Raw genomic sequence first — 18101 nt, 5'->3', positions numbered from 1 at the left:
GCTATGAATCTTCTATATGTAGAAAGATGATGGTTACTGATACATCCTAATGCCATTTACTTTTAATGCTATACCCGTGCTTGGAAAAGAAATGCAATGATACACGTTTAAATTCTTGTCATTAAAAGCTATATTTCAGTGAGAATTTGAAGCTGCTTTTGGGTTAATTCAGTGTTTAATTTGGAACAAGTTGAGTCTTTTAGGTTGACTACATGAAATTGAATCAGTGAGATTAAAAATTTTGGGGCTCACGGTTAATCGTGATTATAATTCCTGCATATCTAAAGTTAAAAATCTTCCAGCCTGCGGATCGGAGTGGGATCCAGTGTTGCTGATGATTTACTAACAGGAAGACACAGACTGCTGTGAGAGCAACAAACAAACATAAAGTAGCTAGCTAGCTCGCTCCGCTAACAGCTTAAAACACGATGAGAACCGCCCCCTGTAACCTCCAGCCAATCAGAGACTTTAAATGAGACACGTCATCCATCACTGCATTGACTGAGCTTCTGATGCATTCAATGACTCTCTGTTAATGTCACTACTACCGTAACAGAGTAGTTTTATCTCAGCTAAACTGATTCTGTAACCACGGTAACAACCTACATGTAACATGTTCCAGTCTGATAAAATATGACCGATGTTGACCCATATAAACAACACAAAACTAATATATTGATTATTTATTGCTGATTATGATGAACATAGATGATTAGAGCCGGTCCACTGGGGCTGATTTTAGAGAACAGTAAAAATGGTGTCTTTGTTTCCTTCGTCTCACATCTCGCCGTGGACGTTCAGGATGGACCTCAGACCTCCTCCAGCTGCTTCAAGTGTCTTTACAGGGTCCAGGTCTCAGGTCCGTAGCGGAGCCCAGTGGCCCTGAACACCACGAGCTTTGTGGACTGTCTGATGTTCACATCACAGAATGCAGATTTATGTTTTGGAATCACTTTTATCACAGAAACAGACCAGTTTAGAGTCCAGAGAAATGTCTTTTCACCCGTCCACAGATAACAAGCTGGATGCTCCCTCTCCTCTTTAGTCTGCAGGACACGCCGTCCATGCTTTCCACAAACTAGTTCACATCTAGTTTCCACTTTGCCTGTGGTCCCGAGAAGACGGTGCTGGTTCTGGATCCTGTTCACATCTGGCTTCTTCTCTGCATGATGGAGCTTTAACCTGCATTTGTGGGTTTCAGGGTGAACTGTGTTCACAGACAGTGGTTTCTGGAAGTCTTCCTGAGTCCATGCAGTGGTTTCCAGTAGAGAATCGTGTCTGTTTTTAATGCAGAAGATCACCAGCATCCAACCCTTGTCCCCGGCACACAGAGATTCCTTCTAAGTCTCTGAATCTTCTGAATCTACCTCTGCCCATCTTTTGATCTGAGAGACTGCCTTTCTGAAATGTTCCTGTTATACCCCGTCATGTTACTATACCAGCTACTTTTCCAGCCTTTTGTTGCTCCTGGTCCAACTTTTTCCAGACGTGTTGCTGCATCAGATTCACTATCAGCTCATATTTTCCATCACATGGTAAAATGTCTCAGTTTCAGCATCCGACATGCTGTTTATCTTCTACTGGGAATAAAATGTGACCTGATGGGATTTGCAAATAATTCAATTTTGTTTTTTATTTACATTTTACCCATTAAATTATTTTAAAGATAAAGTTCTGAACATTTCATGTACAAAAGGCTCAAACATGAAAATGTTTCTAGTTTTTATTTTTTTAAAAAAGAAATAAAATGAAGATATTTCTTTGATCTGACTCGTCCGTCAGCTGAATGTTTTATTGAAATCCTACAACATAAAATCCGTAAATACTGAAGCTGCAGCTTTTTTTACCCATAAAACAGAAAACAACAGGAAAACGGAGGCGACTGAAGACGCTCAGAAACTCCGTCAGGAAGCGAACATCGTTCACCTCCTGCTGCGTCTCACAAACAATAAAACATCAATAAAAACCTACATATGTACAAATATACAGACGCTGTCTGGATTTATTTTCTTCTCGACGAGGCAGATTTCGTGTGCCAGCCGTTTACCTCCGGCCCGCCTTGTGATCTGTGCCAGCCGTTCACCTCCGGCCCGCCTTGTGATCTGTGCCAGCCGTTCACCTCCGGCCCGCCTTGTGGTTCTCCAGCAGCAGAACCACCAGGCGGCTCTTGAGCATGGGAAGTTTGCTGCTGTAGTTGGTCTGCAGGACGGACGTTAGCTTGCAGCGGAGGCTGCGCAGGCACGGCGGCGAGCTGCAGTCCGACACGTTGAGCAGCGTGTGGAAGAAGTCCAGCCACAAGTCGGCGTGGGGGTTCCTGAGGAGGGAGGAGGCCGACAGGTCTGATCAATTATTCCACATTTCTAATAACCTGCTAAACAACGTGAGCACAAAAACAGCCCGACAGGAAATTCTGCGTGAAGATTTTTTATCTGGTTTCCCACGTCCAGCCTATAAAAACGTCACACCAGGAGATTCAGAAATCCGTCTTCATCTCGAGGCTTATTTCAGTCCAAAGAGTGAGTTCTGCTGGACTCCCGACTGCCAACACGCCTTCGACAGCGTCAAAGCTTTACTGGTGCTTGCCCCGGTGTTCAGTGCACCAGACTTAACCCGGCTCTTTAAACTACAGGTTGATGCTGGTGCTGTGGGAGCCGACTTCTACAAGCTGTGTATTTGGGATCTTCTCCTGTGCCAGTCCAGGTTTACACTGACCATAACCCACTAACGTTTCTATCCCGTGTACAATCATAACCAAAGACTGGTGCGGTGGGCTCTGATTGTCCAGGACTACCACCTCCAGATTAAACACAAAAAAAGAGCTGATCATGTGATTGCGGACGCCCTCTTCAGGGCGTATGAGTGAAATGTGATGATTAATGACTTCTGTTGTGACCCATCTCCACTGTGTTAAAGGTGTAGGTTGAACATGTCCTACAGGGGGGAGTGTTACGGCCGTCAGCCTTCCAGCCTGAGTGACTGATTGTCTGAATGCCTGCAGCCGGGCCTAATGATGATTGGCAGTGGATCTCAACGGGGATCCGCCCTCCCTATACTAGGATTGGCCTACTCATGCCCCGGGTCCGGAATGGCGGACCGATCCCAGGAGAGGAGCTCCTACAAACCTGCACCGGCGACAGCAATCAGGGCGACTGGACCGCGGGACAGTCTGCAAGCCTGGGAGGGATTTTGGACTTGTGGTGTCTCAGAGTTTCCCCGTGTGGGCCTTTTGCTAAACTGTGTTAAGAGTACGTTGACTGATGTTCTGAGTTTGTATTATCATCCCTGCTTGAGCTGAGGGGACTTCTTGGTTTTGTTCTATATACCACCTGTGTGTGTGATTTTATTTCTGTTTCGTTTGTAATAGGAAATAAACTCTGTGTTCGTTATACTAATTGTAGTAAATATTAACCCTTAAGGGACACGTTCAGTTTTGTTTATAGCTTTTGACTTTGATGGCGTTTTGTTTAATGGATCGTTTTTCAGAGTCAGACTCGAGTTCTAATGAATTTGTTTGTGAAACCCGTTTGTTTTATTTGTGAGCGAATAAATTGTGAAATTTTGATTTGATCTGGTGTCCAACTTCATGTTCCGTCCTTCTACCCCTGGACAACTGAGGACCTGACACATGAGACTGCATTTTAAATGAAGAAACAGGAAGCTGCTCTCCGGCATCCACCCGCCCATCCACCCACCCGCCCGCCCACCTATCTATCCACCCACCCGCCCATCCACCCACCCACCCTTCCATCCATCCATGACCAACATTCCACTCCAAACTCGAGACTTTGGGAATTTCTGCAGGAATTACCTTCTAAACAGTCCGTTCGTCTTCCACATACCACCTTCGTTTGTGACCTGCATGTACGTTCCAAACAGCATGCAGTAGACCGTCCCTGCTATCCCAAAGTAGTCCGTCTAGAAACACAAAAGGAAAAAGGCAAATTTATTTGTACAGCACATTTCATGTACAAGACAATTTAAAGTTCTTCACATAAAACATAAAAACTTTACAGCAAGGTGCAGAAAAAGAGTGCATTAGAAAAACAAAGATTAAAAAAGATTAAATTGATTATATAAAAACAGAAAGAAAAAAAAAGCTCAGATAAAGAAATAAAGTTCAGATTTCAGCTTAAAAGAACCAGATCCAGATCTGGACTGTAAATAAAAACTAGTCCATGCAGCAGAGAACAGGTGGGTCTTTAACCTGGATCTAAATTGAGTGTTTCTGCTGATCTGAGGCTTTCTGGGAGTTTGTTCCAGACATGTGGAGCATAGAAGCTGAATGCAGCTTCTCCATGTCTGGTTCTGACTCTGGAACTGATAAGAAACTGGAACCAGATGACCTGAGGGTTCTGGTAGGTTCATAAAAAGAACAAGATCATTTCAGACCTGCACGAAGTAGAATTTTAAATTTTGTATTTCCACATTGGGCCCATTAGACCTTTTTTCCCTCATCACATTCAATTTCTAACGTTATCTTTTCCATCTGTGAAAAAGCTGCGTCGCCCTGCGGCTGCCTGATCCTGTTTGTGTTTACATGTTGTTGTTTTCTCTTGGACGGGTTACTGAGGACATTTCGTTGCACTTGTGTCATGACAATAAAGTTAAGTTCAAGTCCAAGAACCTGACTTTAAGTCCTGAACGTGTAGTTATTGTTACTGACATGAAACTCCTTCTTAATTTAGAAATCGTAACTACATTTTTCACCAGAAGAGCCGACGGGTTGTTTGAGTGGCTGAAATGTGACCTGCTGTTTGAGACCCAGGTTGAGAAAGAGCGACAGCGTTGAAGAAACAGGTGGTAATGACAGTAAGATGTCACCTGGTAGTTCCACGGTCTCCCACTGAGCATCTCCGTACACTGGAAGCCTGACGTCAAACACCTGGCAGTGAAAGCAGTGCCTTCTGGGAAAAGCTCCATGTCGATGCTCTGACCGAGGTCGATGAGGACGAGGCCGTGGTCGACGCTCTCTGAATCGAAACACTTGTTGTCCAGGAACCTGGAAAATGAGAAAAGGTGACGCAGTGGTGAACTTCCTGCTGGATGCTCAGCGGGAACAGACACGGAGGAAAAACAGGGCGGAGTCTGGCGGGTACCTCTCTCCCAGCATGAAGTTGTCGGGTTTGACGTCGGCGTGGATGAGGCGGGCGGCGTGCAGCTGCTCCACCATGTGCAGGATGCAGACGGTGAAGTAGAGGACGAGAGGCTGAGGCATCACTTTGTCGCTCTGCGTTTTGTAGATGTTCACCACGTTCTGGAAAAATGGAGCCAAATGTTTCATTTCTGAATCTTAAATCGTGGAAGTAAAAGCAGCTGAAAGAGGCTGTCGGATAAAGCCGGCGAGGTGGACGCACCAGCAGCGTGCCGTGGTTGTGAAGCTCGCTGAGCAGCACGCTGCCGTTGTTGAAGAGGTGGGCAGAGCGGACGCGGTCGAACAGGTGGCGCACGGCCGGCTGCAGACGAGCGTCCAGCCGAGTGTTGATGTAAAACTCCCAGGGATTGGCTGGTTTCTGCACCTGCAGTCACACAGATTCATGTTGAAGATGAACATCAGAACACCAACTGTGACCTTCACCTTCTTCTTCGTCTCACCTTTAAAACCATCTTCTCCGAGGTCCTGGGGTCAGTCGCCTGGTAAACGGTGGCGAAGGCCCCCAAGCCAAGAACGCAGTCGACTCGGAGGGAAGCGTTTCCTGTGGAAAGACACAGTTTCATCTGATCAGCAACGTCAACCAGCCGTTAACGTTTTAATCCGAATCAAAGCGGAAACTCTGGGGTTTTAACTCCTGCTGCTGCGTCAGGAGGCGGGTTTTAACTCCTGCCGCGGGACGTCAGGAGGTGGGTTTTAACCCCCGCCGCGGGACGTCAGGAGGCGGGTTTTAACCCCCGCCGCTGCACGTCAGGAGGTGGGTTTTAACTCCCGCCGCTGCGTCAGGAGGTGGGTTTTAACTCCCGCCGCTGCACATCAGGAGGCGGGTTTTAACTCCCGCCGCTGCACGTCAGGAGGCGGGTTTTAACCCCCGCCGCTGCACGTCAGGAGGTGGGTTTTAACTCCCGCCGCTGCACGTCAGGAGGCGGGTTTTAACCCCCGCCGCTGCACGTCAGGAGGTGGGTTTTAACTCCCGCCGCTGCGTCAGGAGGTGGGTTTTAACTCCCGCCGCTGCGTCAGGAGGTGGGTTTTAACTCCCGCCGCGGGACGTCAGGAGGCGGGTTTTAACCCCCGCCGCTGCGTCAGGAGGCGGGTTTTAACTCCCGCCGCTGCGTCAGGAGGCGGGTTTTAACTCCCGCCGCGGAACGTCAGGAGGCGGGTTTTAACTCCCGCCTCTGCGTCAGGAGGAGTGTTTTAACTCCCGCCTCTGCGTCAGGAGGTGGGTTTTAACTCCCGCCACGGGACGTCAGGAGGCGGGTTTTAACTCCTGCCGCGGGACGTCAGGAGGCGGGTTTTAACCCCCGCCGCTGCGTCAGGAGGCGGGTTTTAACTCCCGCCGCTGCGTCAGGAGGTGGGTTGTAATCCCCGCCGCTGCGTCAGGAGGCGGGTTTTAATCCCCGCCGCTGTGTTAGGAGGCGGGTTTTAACTCCCGCCTCTGCGTCAGGAGGCGGGTTTTAATCCCCGCCGCTGTGTCAGGAGGCGGGTTTTAACTCCCGCCGCTGCGTTAGGAGGCGGGTTTTAACCCCCGCCGCTGTGTCAGGAGGCGGGTTTTAACTCCTGCCGCTGTGTCAGGAGGTGGGTTTTAACTCCCGCCGCTGCGTTAGGAGGCGGGTTTTAACCCCCGCTGCTGTGTCAGGAGGCGGGTTTTAATCCCCGCCGCTGTGTCAGGAGGCGGGTTTTAACTCCTGCCGCTGTGTCAGGAGGTGGGTTTTAACTCCTGCCGCTGTGTCAGGAGGTGGGTTTTAACTCCCGCCGCTGGTTTAGGAGGTGGGTTTTAATCCCCGCCGCTGTGTCAGGAGGAGGGTTTTAATCCCCGCCGCTGTGTCAGGAGGCGGGTTTTAACTCCCGCCTCTGTGTCAGGAGGCGGGTTTTAACTCCCGCCTCTGCGTCAGGAGGCGGGTTTTAACCCCCGCCGCTGCGTCAGGAGGCGGGTTTTAACTCCCGCCGCGGAACGTCAGGAGGCGGGTTTTAACTCCCGCCGCTGCGTCAGGAGGTGGGTTTTAACTCCTGCCGCCGCTGCGTCAGGAGGCGGGTTTTAACTCCCGCCGCTGCGTCAGGAGGCGGGTTTTAATCCCCGCCGCTGTGTCAGGAGGCGGGTTTTAACTCCCGCCTCTGCGTCAGGAGGCGGGTTTTAATCCCCGCCGCTGTGTCAGGAGGCGGGTTTTAACTCCCGCCGCTGCGTCAGGAGGCGGGTTTTAACTCCCGCCGCTGCGTCAGGAGGCGGGTTTTAACCCCCGCCGCTGTGTCAGGAGGCGGGTTTTAACTCCCGCCGCTGTGTCAGGAGGTGGGTTTTAACTCCCGCCGTTGCGTTAGGAGGCGGGTTTTAACCCCCGCTGCTGTGTCAGGAGGCGGGTTTTAATCCCCGCCGCTGTGTCAGGAGGCGGGTTTTAACTCCTGCCGCTGTGTCAGGAGGTGGGTTTTAACTCCTGCCGCTGTGTCAGGAGGTGGGTTTTAACTCCCGCCGCTGGTTTAGGAGGTGGGTTTTAATCCCCGCCGCTGTGTCAGGAGGAGGGTTTTAATCCCCGCCGCTGTGTCAGGAGGCGGGTTTTAACTCCCGCCTCTGCGTCAGGAGGCGGGTTTTAACCCCCGCCGCTGTGTCAGGAGGCGGGTTTTAACTCCCGCCTCTGCGTCAGGAGGCGGGTTTTAACTCCCGCCTCTGCGTCAGGAGGAGGGTTTTAATCCCCGCCGCTGTGTCAGGAGGCGGGTTTTAACTCCCGCCGCGGCGTCAGGAGGCGGGTTTTAACTCCCGCCGCGGAACGTCAGGAGGCGGGTTTTAACTCCCGCCGCTGCACGTCAGGAGGCGGGTTTTAACTCCCGCCGCTGCGTCAGGAGGCGGGTTTTAACTCCCGCCGCTGCGTTAGGAGGCGGGTTTTAACCCCCGCTGCTGTGTCAGGAGGCGGGTTTTAATCCCCGCCGCTGCGTCAGGAGGCGGGTTTTAACCCCCGCCGCTGCGTCAGGAGGCGGGTTTTAACTCCCGCCGCTGCGTCAGGAGGTGGGTTTTAACCCCCGCCGCTGCGTCAGGAGGCGGGTTTTAACTCCCGCCGCTGCGTCAGGAGGCGGGTTTTAACCCCCGCCGCTGCGTCAGGAGGCGGGTTTGAATCCCCGCCGCTGTGTCAGGAGGCGGGTTTTATCTCCCGCCGCGGAACGTCAGGAGGCGGGTTTTAACTCCCGCCGCTGCGTTAGGAGGCGGGTTTTAACCCCCGCCGCTGCGTCAGGAGGCGGGTTTTAATCCCCGCCGCTGTGTCAGGAGGCGGGTTTTAACTCCCGCCGCTGTGTCAGGAGGCGGGTTTTAATCCCCGCCGCTGTGTCAGGAGGTGGGTTTTAACTCCTGCCGCTGTGTCAGGAGGCGGGTTTTAACTCCCGCCGCTGCGTCAGGAGGCGGGTTTTAATCCCCGCCGCTGTGTCAGGAGGCGGGTTTTAACTCCTGCCGCTGTGTCAGGAGGCGGGTTTTAATCCCCGCCGCTGTGTCAGGAGGTGGGTTTTAACTCCTGCCGCGGGACGTCAGGCGGAGGAACTCTTACCTATGCTGATGGTCATCTTTGGGGTGATGGCGGGGATGTTGCACTGCCAGGTGATGCAGCGGGGGTGGGATAACAGAGGTGGGTTGAGCGTGGACAGCAGATGGGTGATTAGGTCGTTGTCCCAGGGATCGGACACCAGCTGGACGTTGGCGCCGGGCTTCGCCCCCCTTTGTGGACTCATCATGGGTTCATCCACGGCGCTGTGCAGGTGCGGTGGCAGCGGGCTCATGGGCACGTCGGCAGAAAGCTGTGGCTGTTCTGGACTCATGGGGACATCCAGAGTTCTGTTGGAGGTCGTGTCTTCCTTCTTGGGGTGACGGGGACTCAGGAAGGCATCCAGGTCCGGCCCAGCGGTGGCTTCAGGGCTTCTGATGGCGAGCCAGCCCGGTCCGGGAGCACACTCAGGGCTCATGGGAACATCACAGGCTTCGCTCTGAACTCGCTGCTCCAAATCCTCTAGGATCTGAAAGGGTCGACTGTTGGACACAACCGGGCTCGGGGAGGCCGGTTTGGGAGGCCGCTCTGGGCTGGTGTACACCTCCCAGCTGGGCCAGGCTGACCTTGAGGAGTCAGCCGGGTCTCTGAAGGAGAGCATGACAGGAGGAGGAGGCTGCACCATGGTGATGGAGGAGGTGGTGAGGCAGTGCTGGGCCGAGGCGAGCACCTCGCCAACGATGGTGCCTTGTCTGGCAGAGGACAGCGCCAGCTGGCTGACGGTGGACTCAGAGTCTTTGTCGTCACACGGACTCTGCTCCATGATGGGGCTGAACGAGGGCAGATGAACACGAAGCAGGTGAGAAGAAAAGTTTTCCAGTTCAACTTTAAAACCTGAGAACAGAGCAGATTCCCCACCTGAGTTTTTTGGTCTGACACCTGAGAGAAGCGCCGTTGTCGGCGTCGCTGGCATCGCAGTTGGTCTCTGGGGGAAGGAGAAAAAAAATCTCTCTGACTCTGAACTTGAAGAGCAGTAAGCTGAGGAGTTGTGGTCCGGCTGCGGTACCTTGGTCCGCGAAAAAGGTGCCGCCGAAGAACGTTTTGTGTGTGAAGGGAGTGGAGACGAACTGGGCCAGCATGGCGAAGTCTGACGTGCTGTTGGGACAGGCGGCCAGCGAGTTGTGGCGAGACCCCCACACCGTGCTCTCGTCAGGCATCAGATCCGGAGACGTCTCCTGATAGACGGGGACAGAAAAACTGATTGTATGGACACAGATGCTCACGCTGTTGATGACAAACAAAAACTTTCAAGTTTTATTGACCCAAACTTTCACCAGACAAATTCAACAGCAGTTCCTGCTCCTGTCTGCAGCGTTTCTGTCATTGAGGGAAAACTGGTCTGCGTTGAAGGTTGTTAATCAACAGTTACAGCTGAGTGCAGCTGTCTCATAACGTTTCAGTCATTTAGTCGTCGTCATATTCACTCTGAGGACTCAATGATGAATCTCACACACTTAAAGTGGCGTCGCTAAGCTGCACGCGACGCCCTTCGCCATTTTCCTTTGTTGTGTGCATGTGTGTCCTCGTTAGCAGAAGCGATGCTTTCCACTTACGTTGGGCTTGTCCGCCTTCGGCACGGCGAGCTCACTCAGACCTCGGACGGGCTTGGACTTGGCTGCAGCACTGAACACAAACAAACAGCAACACGGTTCTCTTAAATTTCACAAATGATAAACATGCATTTGTATATCGGACATGAATTTATGATATTTTATTAATCCCACGAGCGGAAATGTCTTCTGTATAACAAATAATTTTGATAAAAAAGTCATAATGTAGTTCCAGCTGTTGAGAGTTAGACCCTGGTCTACATTTTCCAGTCAGTTATGGTATCTCTTTTGGACAACATAGTGACGCAACGTCCTGTTATTGTCTTTGCTGAACATGCCAGTCCCTGGTCTTAAGGCCCATTTAGAGCCTGTGCAACAGACGGATACGCAGCATCTTCTGCATCATTTACGTGCACACTTCCATCTGTTTTTGGGGGCCCTTGTGGATGCGTTCCCTGATGGAGCAAAGGAAGTATCACCACCAGACACCCTGGAGGCAGGGGGAACATAGAAGAGGAAGCTGCACAGACCACCTCCGTCTACTGCACTGCCTCCTCTCATCATCATCATGATCCCCTCCATTGTCACCATGTTTGTTATGGTCTGAAACTCGCAGGTGAACTGAGCTACTGCCCTCTGGTGGATGGTTCGGCTAACAACCACGACAATGTAAGGGATGCATAAGCATGTGGGAAGTGACATTTATGTACATAAAGGAATCACAAGTGGACCTTTAGCATTAGCCGCTAATGTGGGAGCTAATACGCTGCAAAACAGTCTTCACATGAATGTTTGACTTTGCATATTTACGTCCTGCTGCTGCACATCACGTTTTTCTTTCATGTTGCTTCGTTTTTTTACAGACTGACTGATGCACAATGTGAAAGAACTAAATAAATCAGATATACGGAGACAGACTGGACCGGGTCAAAATCCAGGTGAGTTAATCTGGTTTCTGATAATCAGACAACTGTTAATAATCTGATAAACACAGTCATGATGTTTACATGACCAGCTGAATGAGCTCCAGAAACACGGATCAGATGTTTGGTGTGCATGTCTCGGCTTAACAAGTAAAGCCTGCTGTGTCCTTTCTTCTTAATCACGGGTGTCAAACGGGAGGCCTTAAAATTCATACGATTCATTTTAAAAATGTACAAAAACTTACAATAAATTTAATACATTTATAAATTTATCATTACATATAAAATGTGATTTTTAATATATACATATCTCAAACGTGGAAATATTGGTTTTATAAATTATACATATGAAGCATCTTCAGTAAAGTAAATAAAATATGTAAATGTGTATCTACTGTTTATTTCTCCACTTTTTTTCTCAAGTAATTTTAGGTTGTACACAACGTTTTTTAAAAGGATAGTTTATGGGGAATAAAGGAAGAAAATGTGGTGTTTTCATTGTTTTCGGGTTATTTTGCTGGTCCAGATTGTCTGAATTTATAACATGGTCCTCAGGCGCTGCCTGATTGGTCCAGATGAGCGTGGGAGCAGGTAGCACGGCAGCATTTATTCTGAATTATTTATTTACTTCTCAAATTTACCTGAAGTTTTCTTTGTCGTCGTCCTGGAAGATGGTAAAGGGGGCTGTGGTGGTGGGCTTGGTTACCACGGCGACATCTTCTGTAAATAAAAGATAGAAATGGCTGAATTAACTGGGCGGAAGACAGCAGGAAAACGTAAACCTGTGTGTGTGTTTACTATTTGTTTCCACATTAAAGTCTGTCGGGGTTGCATGGAGTTGGGACGCGCTGCTGAAAGGATCTTCCAGGAAGGTCGGGGCCTGGAACATGTCCATGATCACACCTGGAACACAAGACGGAAACCCCACCGACTGAAGCAGCAGCGCAAAATGTTTGTTTCAAGCGCGAATGTTCATGTCTGAAATGGTTCATGATCTGAGCGGCTTCTAAATTCTCTCCTCGAGATTTATACTCAATCTTCTTCATGAGGATTATCTACCTGGACTTAAATTTGATGATATCATACACCATGTTATGGCTTAACCAGGACTAATACTCTGTCAGGACCTTCTCCAGGTGCAGTGAGTCGGATCTGTTAATTCTCAACCTGAAGCTTCACTGGAAACAGAAGCTTTTTATTTTTTCTACAGCTGAATTTCTCCATTCTTTCCTAACCTCAGTGTTTCTGTTGGCCTCTGCTGAACTCTGGAGAAGACCAGATCTCCATCGGTTCAGGTGACGTCAGACGGACGGAGGCTGCAGAGGTCAAAATTCATTCAACTCTAATCCGGATTTTCTTCTTCATTTGGCTCAGAAACCATGAAAAATTCTTAAATTAGTGGAGACGACAGATTACAACTACATATGATCAAACTCCACCATTTTCCAGGTTTGACATCGTTGATGTGTGATGGAACGTCGCTGCAGTTTCAAACCAGCACACACGAGCCAATCAGAGGAGAAGGCCCACCTACACCACCTGAGCTCAGTAAGGAGGGGATGAACCCAGAATTCGGACAGAAGGTCTGGAGGCCCGGACAGAAACTCACCCAGCGCCTCCTGAGTGTTGACGGTGGGGGACGGCAGCACCCGTGACGGCGTGGCTTGAACGAAGCCCAGCGAGCTGTTGGGCGTGATGTGGGACAGGTTGGCTGTTCCTCCCTGTGAAGCTAAGAGACAAACAGAAGGTCTGAAAACACACACACACGGTAAGATCATACAGATAACATGTCAACAGCTGGTTAACTCACCATCAAGTTTCGCCTCAGACTCTGTTATCAGACTTCTCTCTCTGAGATAGAACAAATAAATAAACATCACTGGTGCTTGTTTAATCAGCCCTCCCACCTCCCGTGTTGGTCGGGTACTCACTGCTCAGGGGGCTGACGGGCGTCCAAGCGGCTGAGCTGAAGTGAGGCTTCCAGGCTGGGAACGCCGCTGCCAACGGCAGGAAAACCAGCGGGTGTGAGGAGCGACGTGCTCGCCCGCTGGAAGTCCACATTCTGCTGGACCGTTGAGGTCTGGACCACAGACTGAGGATCTGAGGGCAGCGGTGTGGCCTCTGACTTCAGAGCGCTGCTGTCAGGTAGGACAGAGGAATGATGGGATACGTCTGAGGTCAGAGGAGGTTCAGGGACGGCAGCCGCCTCGTGGATGAAGGGCGGCTCGGTGTGTAACCTCAAGCCGAGAGAGCGACGGCTGTTCCGGTGGTTTGAGGGTCGAGGACGAGCGAAGGGCTGAGAGAGAAGATCCGAGTTGGTCTGCGCCGCAGACGTCTGTACGGGAAATCAGAAAGGAGACACTAAAAAGCATCGTCCTGGAAATTCTTTCAATACAGCTGCGGTACTGACCTGATTTCTGCATGAACGGTCAAATTTAAGTCACAACAACAACAAACCACACAAACAATTTCATGTTTTCTTTGAGCACAACATGTAAATATTCACAGCGCAGCAGGGAAACAGCATGAAGACCATCGGTCCTACTGAAGAGAAGACGGGTGATGCAACGAGACACCTGGAGTCTGAGTCCTGACAGGGACGCAGGACCTCAGCAGGAACACTGAGAGGAATTCTCCAAACTTCTGATCTGCAACGTTTGGTTGACATCATCGCTGCCAAAGCCGGGTCAACCAGTTATTTTCCACCCAGCACTGTGAATATTTACGTGTTTGATTAAAACACGGAGGCTGCGTTTGTTTTTGGGACTTAGGTGAAGATCAGGTCACATTTCTGTTCGTTCCGACCAGTTCACACACGTTTTTCTTGCAACTAGAGCTAGAAATGAATGTTTTCACATGCTCACCTGATGAGCTGAAGTCTGGCTGGAAACGTCTCCACAGACTTCCAGCTGCTGGTTGAGTTCCTCTAATAACGTTTTCATTCTCTGGATGCTTTCCTCCTCCTCTCTCAGCCTCCTCTTCACTTAAAAAAAAACAAAAACAACGTGAATCGATAAAAACTCGTGTTTTTCGTTCAGCGTGTGAATTTTCTGAAGTTCTGTCTTACTGATCTCGCTCTGTTCGTTCTTCTGCTTCTCTTGAAGCTTCTGGAAGTATTTCATCGCTCGGACCTCCTCAAAGCACAACTCCGAACCTTCACACACCAGATCTTCCTTCGTGTACGCGGACACGGTGGGAACGCTGGAGTCCTGTCTGGAGGAAAGGGATCCTGAAGTCTCCGAGCGAGACACACTGCGGAGGACATGCTGAATTAGATGAGAAGGATCAGCAATATTTACTTACACCGAATATTAACAGTAGAAACTCGTGAGTCCACAAATAAAACAAGAAGTTCACTCAAACGAGTGACTTCAAATAACCTGACGTAGTTCCCTCCGTCATCGCTGAGCTGGCGTTTCTGTAAACATCCGACTCGGAGCAGGTGGAAATCGAGCTCCTTTTTAGCTGTGAAGTGTCCTGCTTTTTGAATGAGGAAAACCTGGACTGAACGTGAAGAACGTTGAGGTTTACTTCAGGTCACGATGCGTGCTCTCTGTCAGCTGATGGCGTGTACGAATCCGGGCCAACGCCGGCCAGACAGAGCGGAGAAATAACATGTAAAGACCTGGTCTATAAGAACGCTAGCTTTAAAAAACGTGACCTTAAATCACTTTCTTAATGCCAACTGTGAAATTTGGCTGCGCACTTCTATCGCTAGATTTACCAGTAAACAGCTAGCTGCCATGTTTCAGCACCCAGCGAGCACCTGGGGGGTTAAAGATCTTCCTCAGGACCCACGGTGCTTCACCTCTGTTGGCACACCCAGGACTTGAACCCAGATCCTCCAGACCCTCGGTAACCACTAGGCTACCACCCCCTCCAGCTGGCAGGGAATATAATAATGGTATGGTTTACGACAATAATAATGGAAGAGAAAACACTGTTTTATTTCCAGCGGCGGTCGAACAGTCGTCAATCTGACATTAACTTCTATGTTTCCATGTTGCCGTCCAGCTTAATGTGTAGCTACGGGCAGCGTTTGTTATGCTAGTTAATGCTAACGGACTAAACGACAAGGGGCTGCGGTGCTGCTGGGAGTTGATGATCTGGGAAATATTGTGAACTACAACTAAATAAAAATCATTCAGTCAGTAACACAAACAGGTCACGTGCACAGTGTCCTGCAGACTAAACTAGTCAAAACTAAACTTATGATTAAATGGAAAATTAACAGCATTTGCTAAACTTACTATAATAAATTATTATAACCAAACAGTGTTTTATATTCCAGTGTGGATCGTCAGTTTCTGTAGATGAATCATAGTTTATGTCGATGCTCTGATGAATAACTGAGATCTTCTGATCAGATACCCTCATCAGTACCTGGTCTAACGTCCTCAGTCTAGATGGCCACAAAACTATTGCTGGATTCATTGATAATTAACCAGATTTACGCCATTCCCAACACCACTGAAGCTCAAAACCGCCAACAACTCAAACGGCCACTTACGTTATGGTCATTTTGTTTCCGGGTGGTTTGGACGGGCAGTCCACGGACACCTGCAGAACAGACGCGGAGTATTAGTGGCTCTGAAAAGCAAATAAACATTTATCATAAATACTCAGAAACACACATACCTTGTTCGATGAGGGGGGCATCTGATTGGCTAACTGGGAGTTCTGCAGAGGGTTTCGACTTCCTGCTTAATAAAACATTCACATATGACTAAACAGAAGAAGACAGGAGACCCGAGGAAAGAGGAAACTTCAGGTCTTTAATCTTACCAGAAACGGGCAGCTGGGTTCTGGTCCTCGTCTGAAACTGCCTGCAGGTCAAAGTTGGTTTTGTTTGGTCAGCTTTAACGTAACACACGTCAAACTATCCACACAGAAAGCCTGTCCATATATTCCCATGCTGTAAGTATCTGGTGCTCGGCGGCCGGCTGCTAGGCTGCCGGTGTTGCTGCTGGTACCTGTATTCGTGGAGAAGGGTGTCTGCTGGCTGTGCTTGGTTCTCCACTGCTTTCTGGTAGACTGCGTCAGCCTGTTCGTTCATCCCCCTCTGCTCAAACTGCTGCGCCCAGGCCACATACAGCGCAGCACTTCTGGTGCCGATGCCTTTACTAAAAATGTGGCTATACAGAACGACGGGGTCCGAATAGTAGCTGGCCTAGAAGACAGTCAACACGAGGAATCGTCTACATAAGACCTGAACAGAAAGACCAGTTCCACTCACAGAAAGGTTTTCCTCAGACTTACACATTTGATGCAGTATCTGATGTATCTGACGTCATCTGCATATCGCTCAACAGTCAGAAATCTCTGGACGAGACTGTCAAACACCTGCGACATGCCGCGGTCCCCCTCTGCAGGCAGTCTTTGTTCCAGGAACTCAACAAACCTGTGGCCACATAAATCTTTTAAAACACGTGTTTAAATACTGTCACATGAGATCTGTTGGCGTGTGCTGTAATATTACAGCCTGACGGAAGAAACACAAAACTCAATCTTCTACTGTTGTGTAGGGCAAGACATGACCTGAGAAAATCCAGCAAAGCTGTTTTATTCAGCAGAAAAAGACTGAACATCCAGCTGAAAATGACAGCTGTTGTTGTGATCCTGGATTTTCTCATTTAATCAGATCAAACAAATCAAAAGCATGTCTTAATGCACCACCATGCTTGTTATCCATGCTACATCTGACAAACTTCTAGGAAGAGGAAACGTCTCCCTAATATAAACAAGCCATGAAGCTAAAATAACTCACTTCTCCCATGGATCCAGGGGGTCGTCTCCTGTATATGAAGTCAAACTGTCTTCAAAACACCTGAAAGTGTAAAAACAGACTAAATTAAAAGGGTGACATTATGTTTAACAATTCTGTCTTTTCAAAATAAACCATAAAGTTATTATCACATTAGCCGCTAAAGCTAACTAGCATCGGGAAGCTAACACAGTTTAACATTGTTCTGTCGGGACTTACTGTAAATACGTCGCAATATCCATTTCGGTTTGAATAGAAAACGTCCACTAAGATGGTAAACGCAAACAAAATCCGTATGCTTCAAAAAATATTAATGTGACTGAGTTTAAAATGTAAATTTCCAGTGTATTTTACATAGATACTCCGCTCCTCTAAACTGCTGTTCTTCCTTCCACATTTGAAATTTCGCGCTCAGCCAATAGCATCCACGTTACGTCTATAAACCACGCCCCCAACGTGTGACGACGGTCTGGTCTTTTGAATCCGTTAAATTTATAAAATATGCATCCAAATGTCAGCTTCATAAACCAAATTTCCATGCATTTTTAGCATCCTCTAATATTTTATAGATAATCTTAGTTTTAGCTCCAATTCCAAGGCAATAAAAACTATGTCTGGCCTTAAAGAGACTATTTTAAACCCTCTGTCTTAATTGTTATTATTGTACAAATATGTTCTGTTTTACATGTTTGTATATTTTTTTATATTCTATGGACAGCCAACTGCGCATCACTGGTGAAGAAAGCCCAGCAGAGGTTATTACATAATTATGAAAAATACTAAATGATATAACTAAATTATATAGCATTTTTTTACTCTATATAAAAACAAAATTATTGATCATCTAAAGAAATTCAAATCTGTTTAACTGCTTTTGTAATTTTAGTGTTTTTTGGAAACATATTTAAAAAATTTTTAATCATGCTGCTTCAACATATTTTACATTTTACTTTTGTATATGTTCAAATATATGATAATAGGTTATTTTTTTTATAAGTGATTTATTATATTTTTTACAAATTTCAGCTAGACAACAGACAGGACCGGAAATCAAACTCCAGAACAAGATGAATGATATTTAACTAATTTATATAAAAACAAAACATGTTAAACTGTTACAATATTAGAATTTTCCTGGAGAGATTAATGACATCTTTTTTATTTCACAGAGCACTTTACTACATTGTATGCTATTGAGCA

General features: G+C 48.3%; 2 protein-coding genes and 1 long non-coding RNA gene across 6 annotated transcripts in view; 1 reads left to right on the top strand and 2 right to left on the bottom strand.

Annotated features, from left to right (window-relative positions):
• The window catches only part of LOC121634100 (gastrula zinc finger protein XlCGF57.1-like), a 540387-nt gene that overhangs the window by 421764 nt on the left and 100522 nt on the right, over positions 1 to 18101 (bottom strand). The gene's annotated exons all lie outside the window — the stretch shown is intronic.
• Positions 1727 to 17399, bottom strand: bub1 (BUB1 mitotic checkpoint serine/threonine kinase). 4 transcript variants are annotated; one of them, XM_041976526.1, is made up of 25 exons: positions 17121 to 17398; positions 16905 to 16964; positions 16397 to 16538; positions 16111 to 16307; positions 15923 to 15963; positions 15776 to 15840; positions 15648 to 15697; positions 14205 to 14389; positions 14002 to 14120; positions 13069 to 13472; positions 12948 to 12988; positions 12747 to 12866; positions 11936 to 12040; positions 11779 to 11857; positions 10218 to 10287; positions 9671 to 9839; positions 9523 to 9589; positions 8671 to 9434; positions 5593 to 5693; positions 5355 to 5516; positions 5097 to 5254; positions 4822 to 4999; positions 3809 to 3915; positions 2092 to 2314; positions 1728 to 2015 (listed from the first exon to the last, which is right to left on the bottom strand). In XM_041976526.1, the coding sequence occupies exons 1-24, from the start codon at positions 17141 to 17143 to the stop codon at positions 2116 to 2118; spliced, it is 3606 nt and encodes a 1201-aa protein (XP_041832460.1). In that variant the 5' UTR covers positions 17144 to 17398; the 3' UTR covers positions 1728 to 2015; positions 2092 to 2115. The 4 variants fall into 4 exon arrangements, with proteins under 4 accessions (XP_041832462.1, XP_041832460.1, XP_041832459.1 ...); XM_041976528.1 differs by having other exon boundaries at positions 1727 to 2314; positions 11779 to 11854; positions 17121 to 17399; XM_041976525.1 differs by having other exon boundaries at positions 1728 to 2314.
• LOC121634116 lies at positions 12231 to 12671 on the top strand. Its single transcript, XR_006009186.1, has 3 exons — positions 12231 to 12273; positions 12378 to 12461; positions 12587 to 12671. It is a non-coding gene; the product is annotated as an uncharacterized LOC121634116 (long non-coding RNA).

Source organism: Melanotaenia boesemani, chromosome 22, assembly GCF_017639745.1.
Source record: "Melanotaenia boesemani isolate fMelBoe1 chromosome 22, fMelBoe1.pri, whole genome shotgun sequence".
Lineage (NCBI taxonomy): Eukaryota > Metazoa > Chordata > Actinopteri > Atheriniformes > Melanotaeniidae > Melanotaenia > Melanotaenia boesemani.
Note: the sequence above shows the minus strand (reverse complement) of the source record. Positions and strands in the feature narration are given on the sequence as shown.

Excerpts from the sequence above, each read along its gene's own strand:
- bub1 (XM_041976525.1), bottom strand. The coding sequence starts at position 17,143 with ATGGATATTGCGACGTATTTACA. Across the intron at positions 12,867-12,947 it reads GTCTGAGGCGAAACTTGATG|CTTCACAGGGAGGAACAGCC; the intron begins GTGAGTTAACCA and ends TTTGTCTCTTAG. Across the intron at positions 5,694-8,670 it reads AAAGATGACCATCAGCATAG|GAAACGCTTCCCTCCGAGTC; the intron begins GTAAGAGTTCCT and ends GTCTTTCCACAG.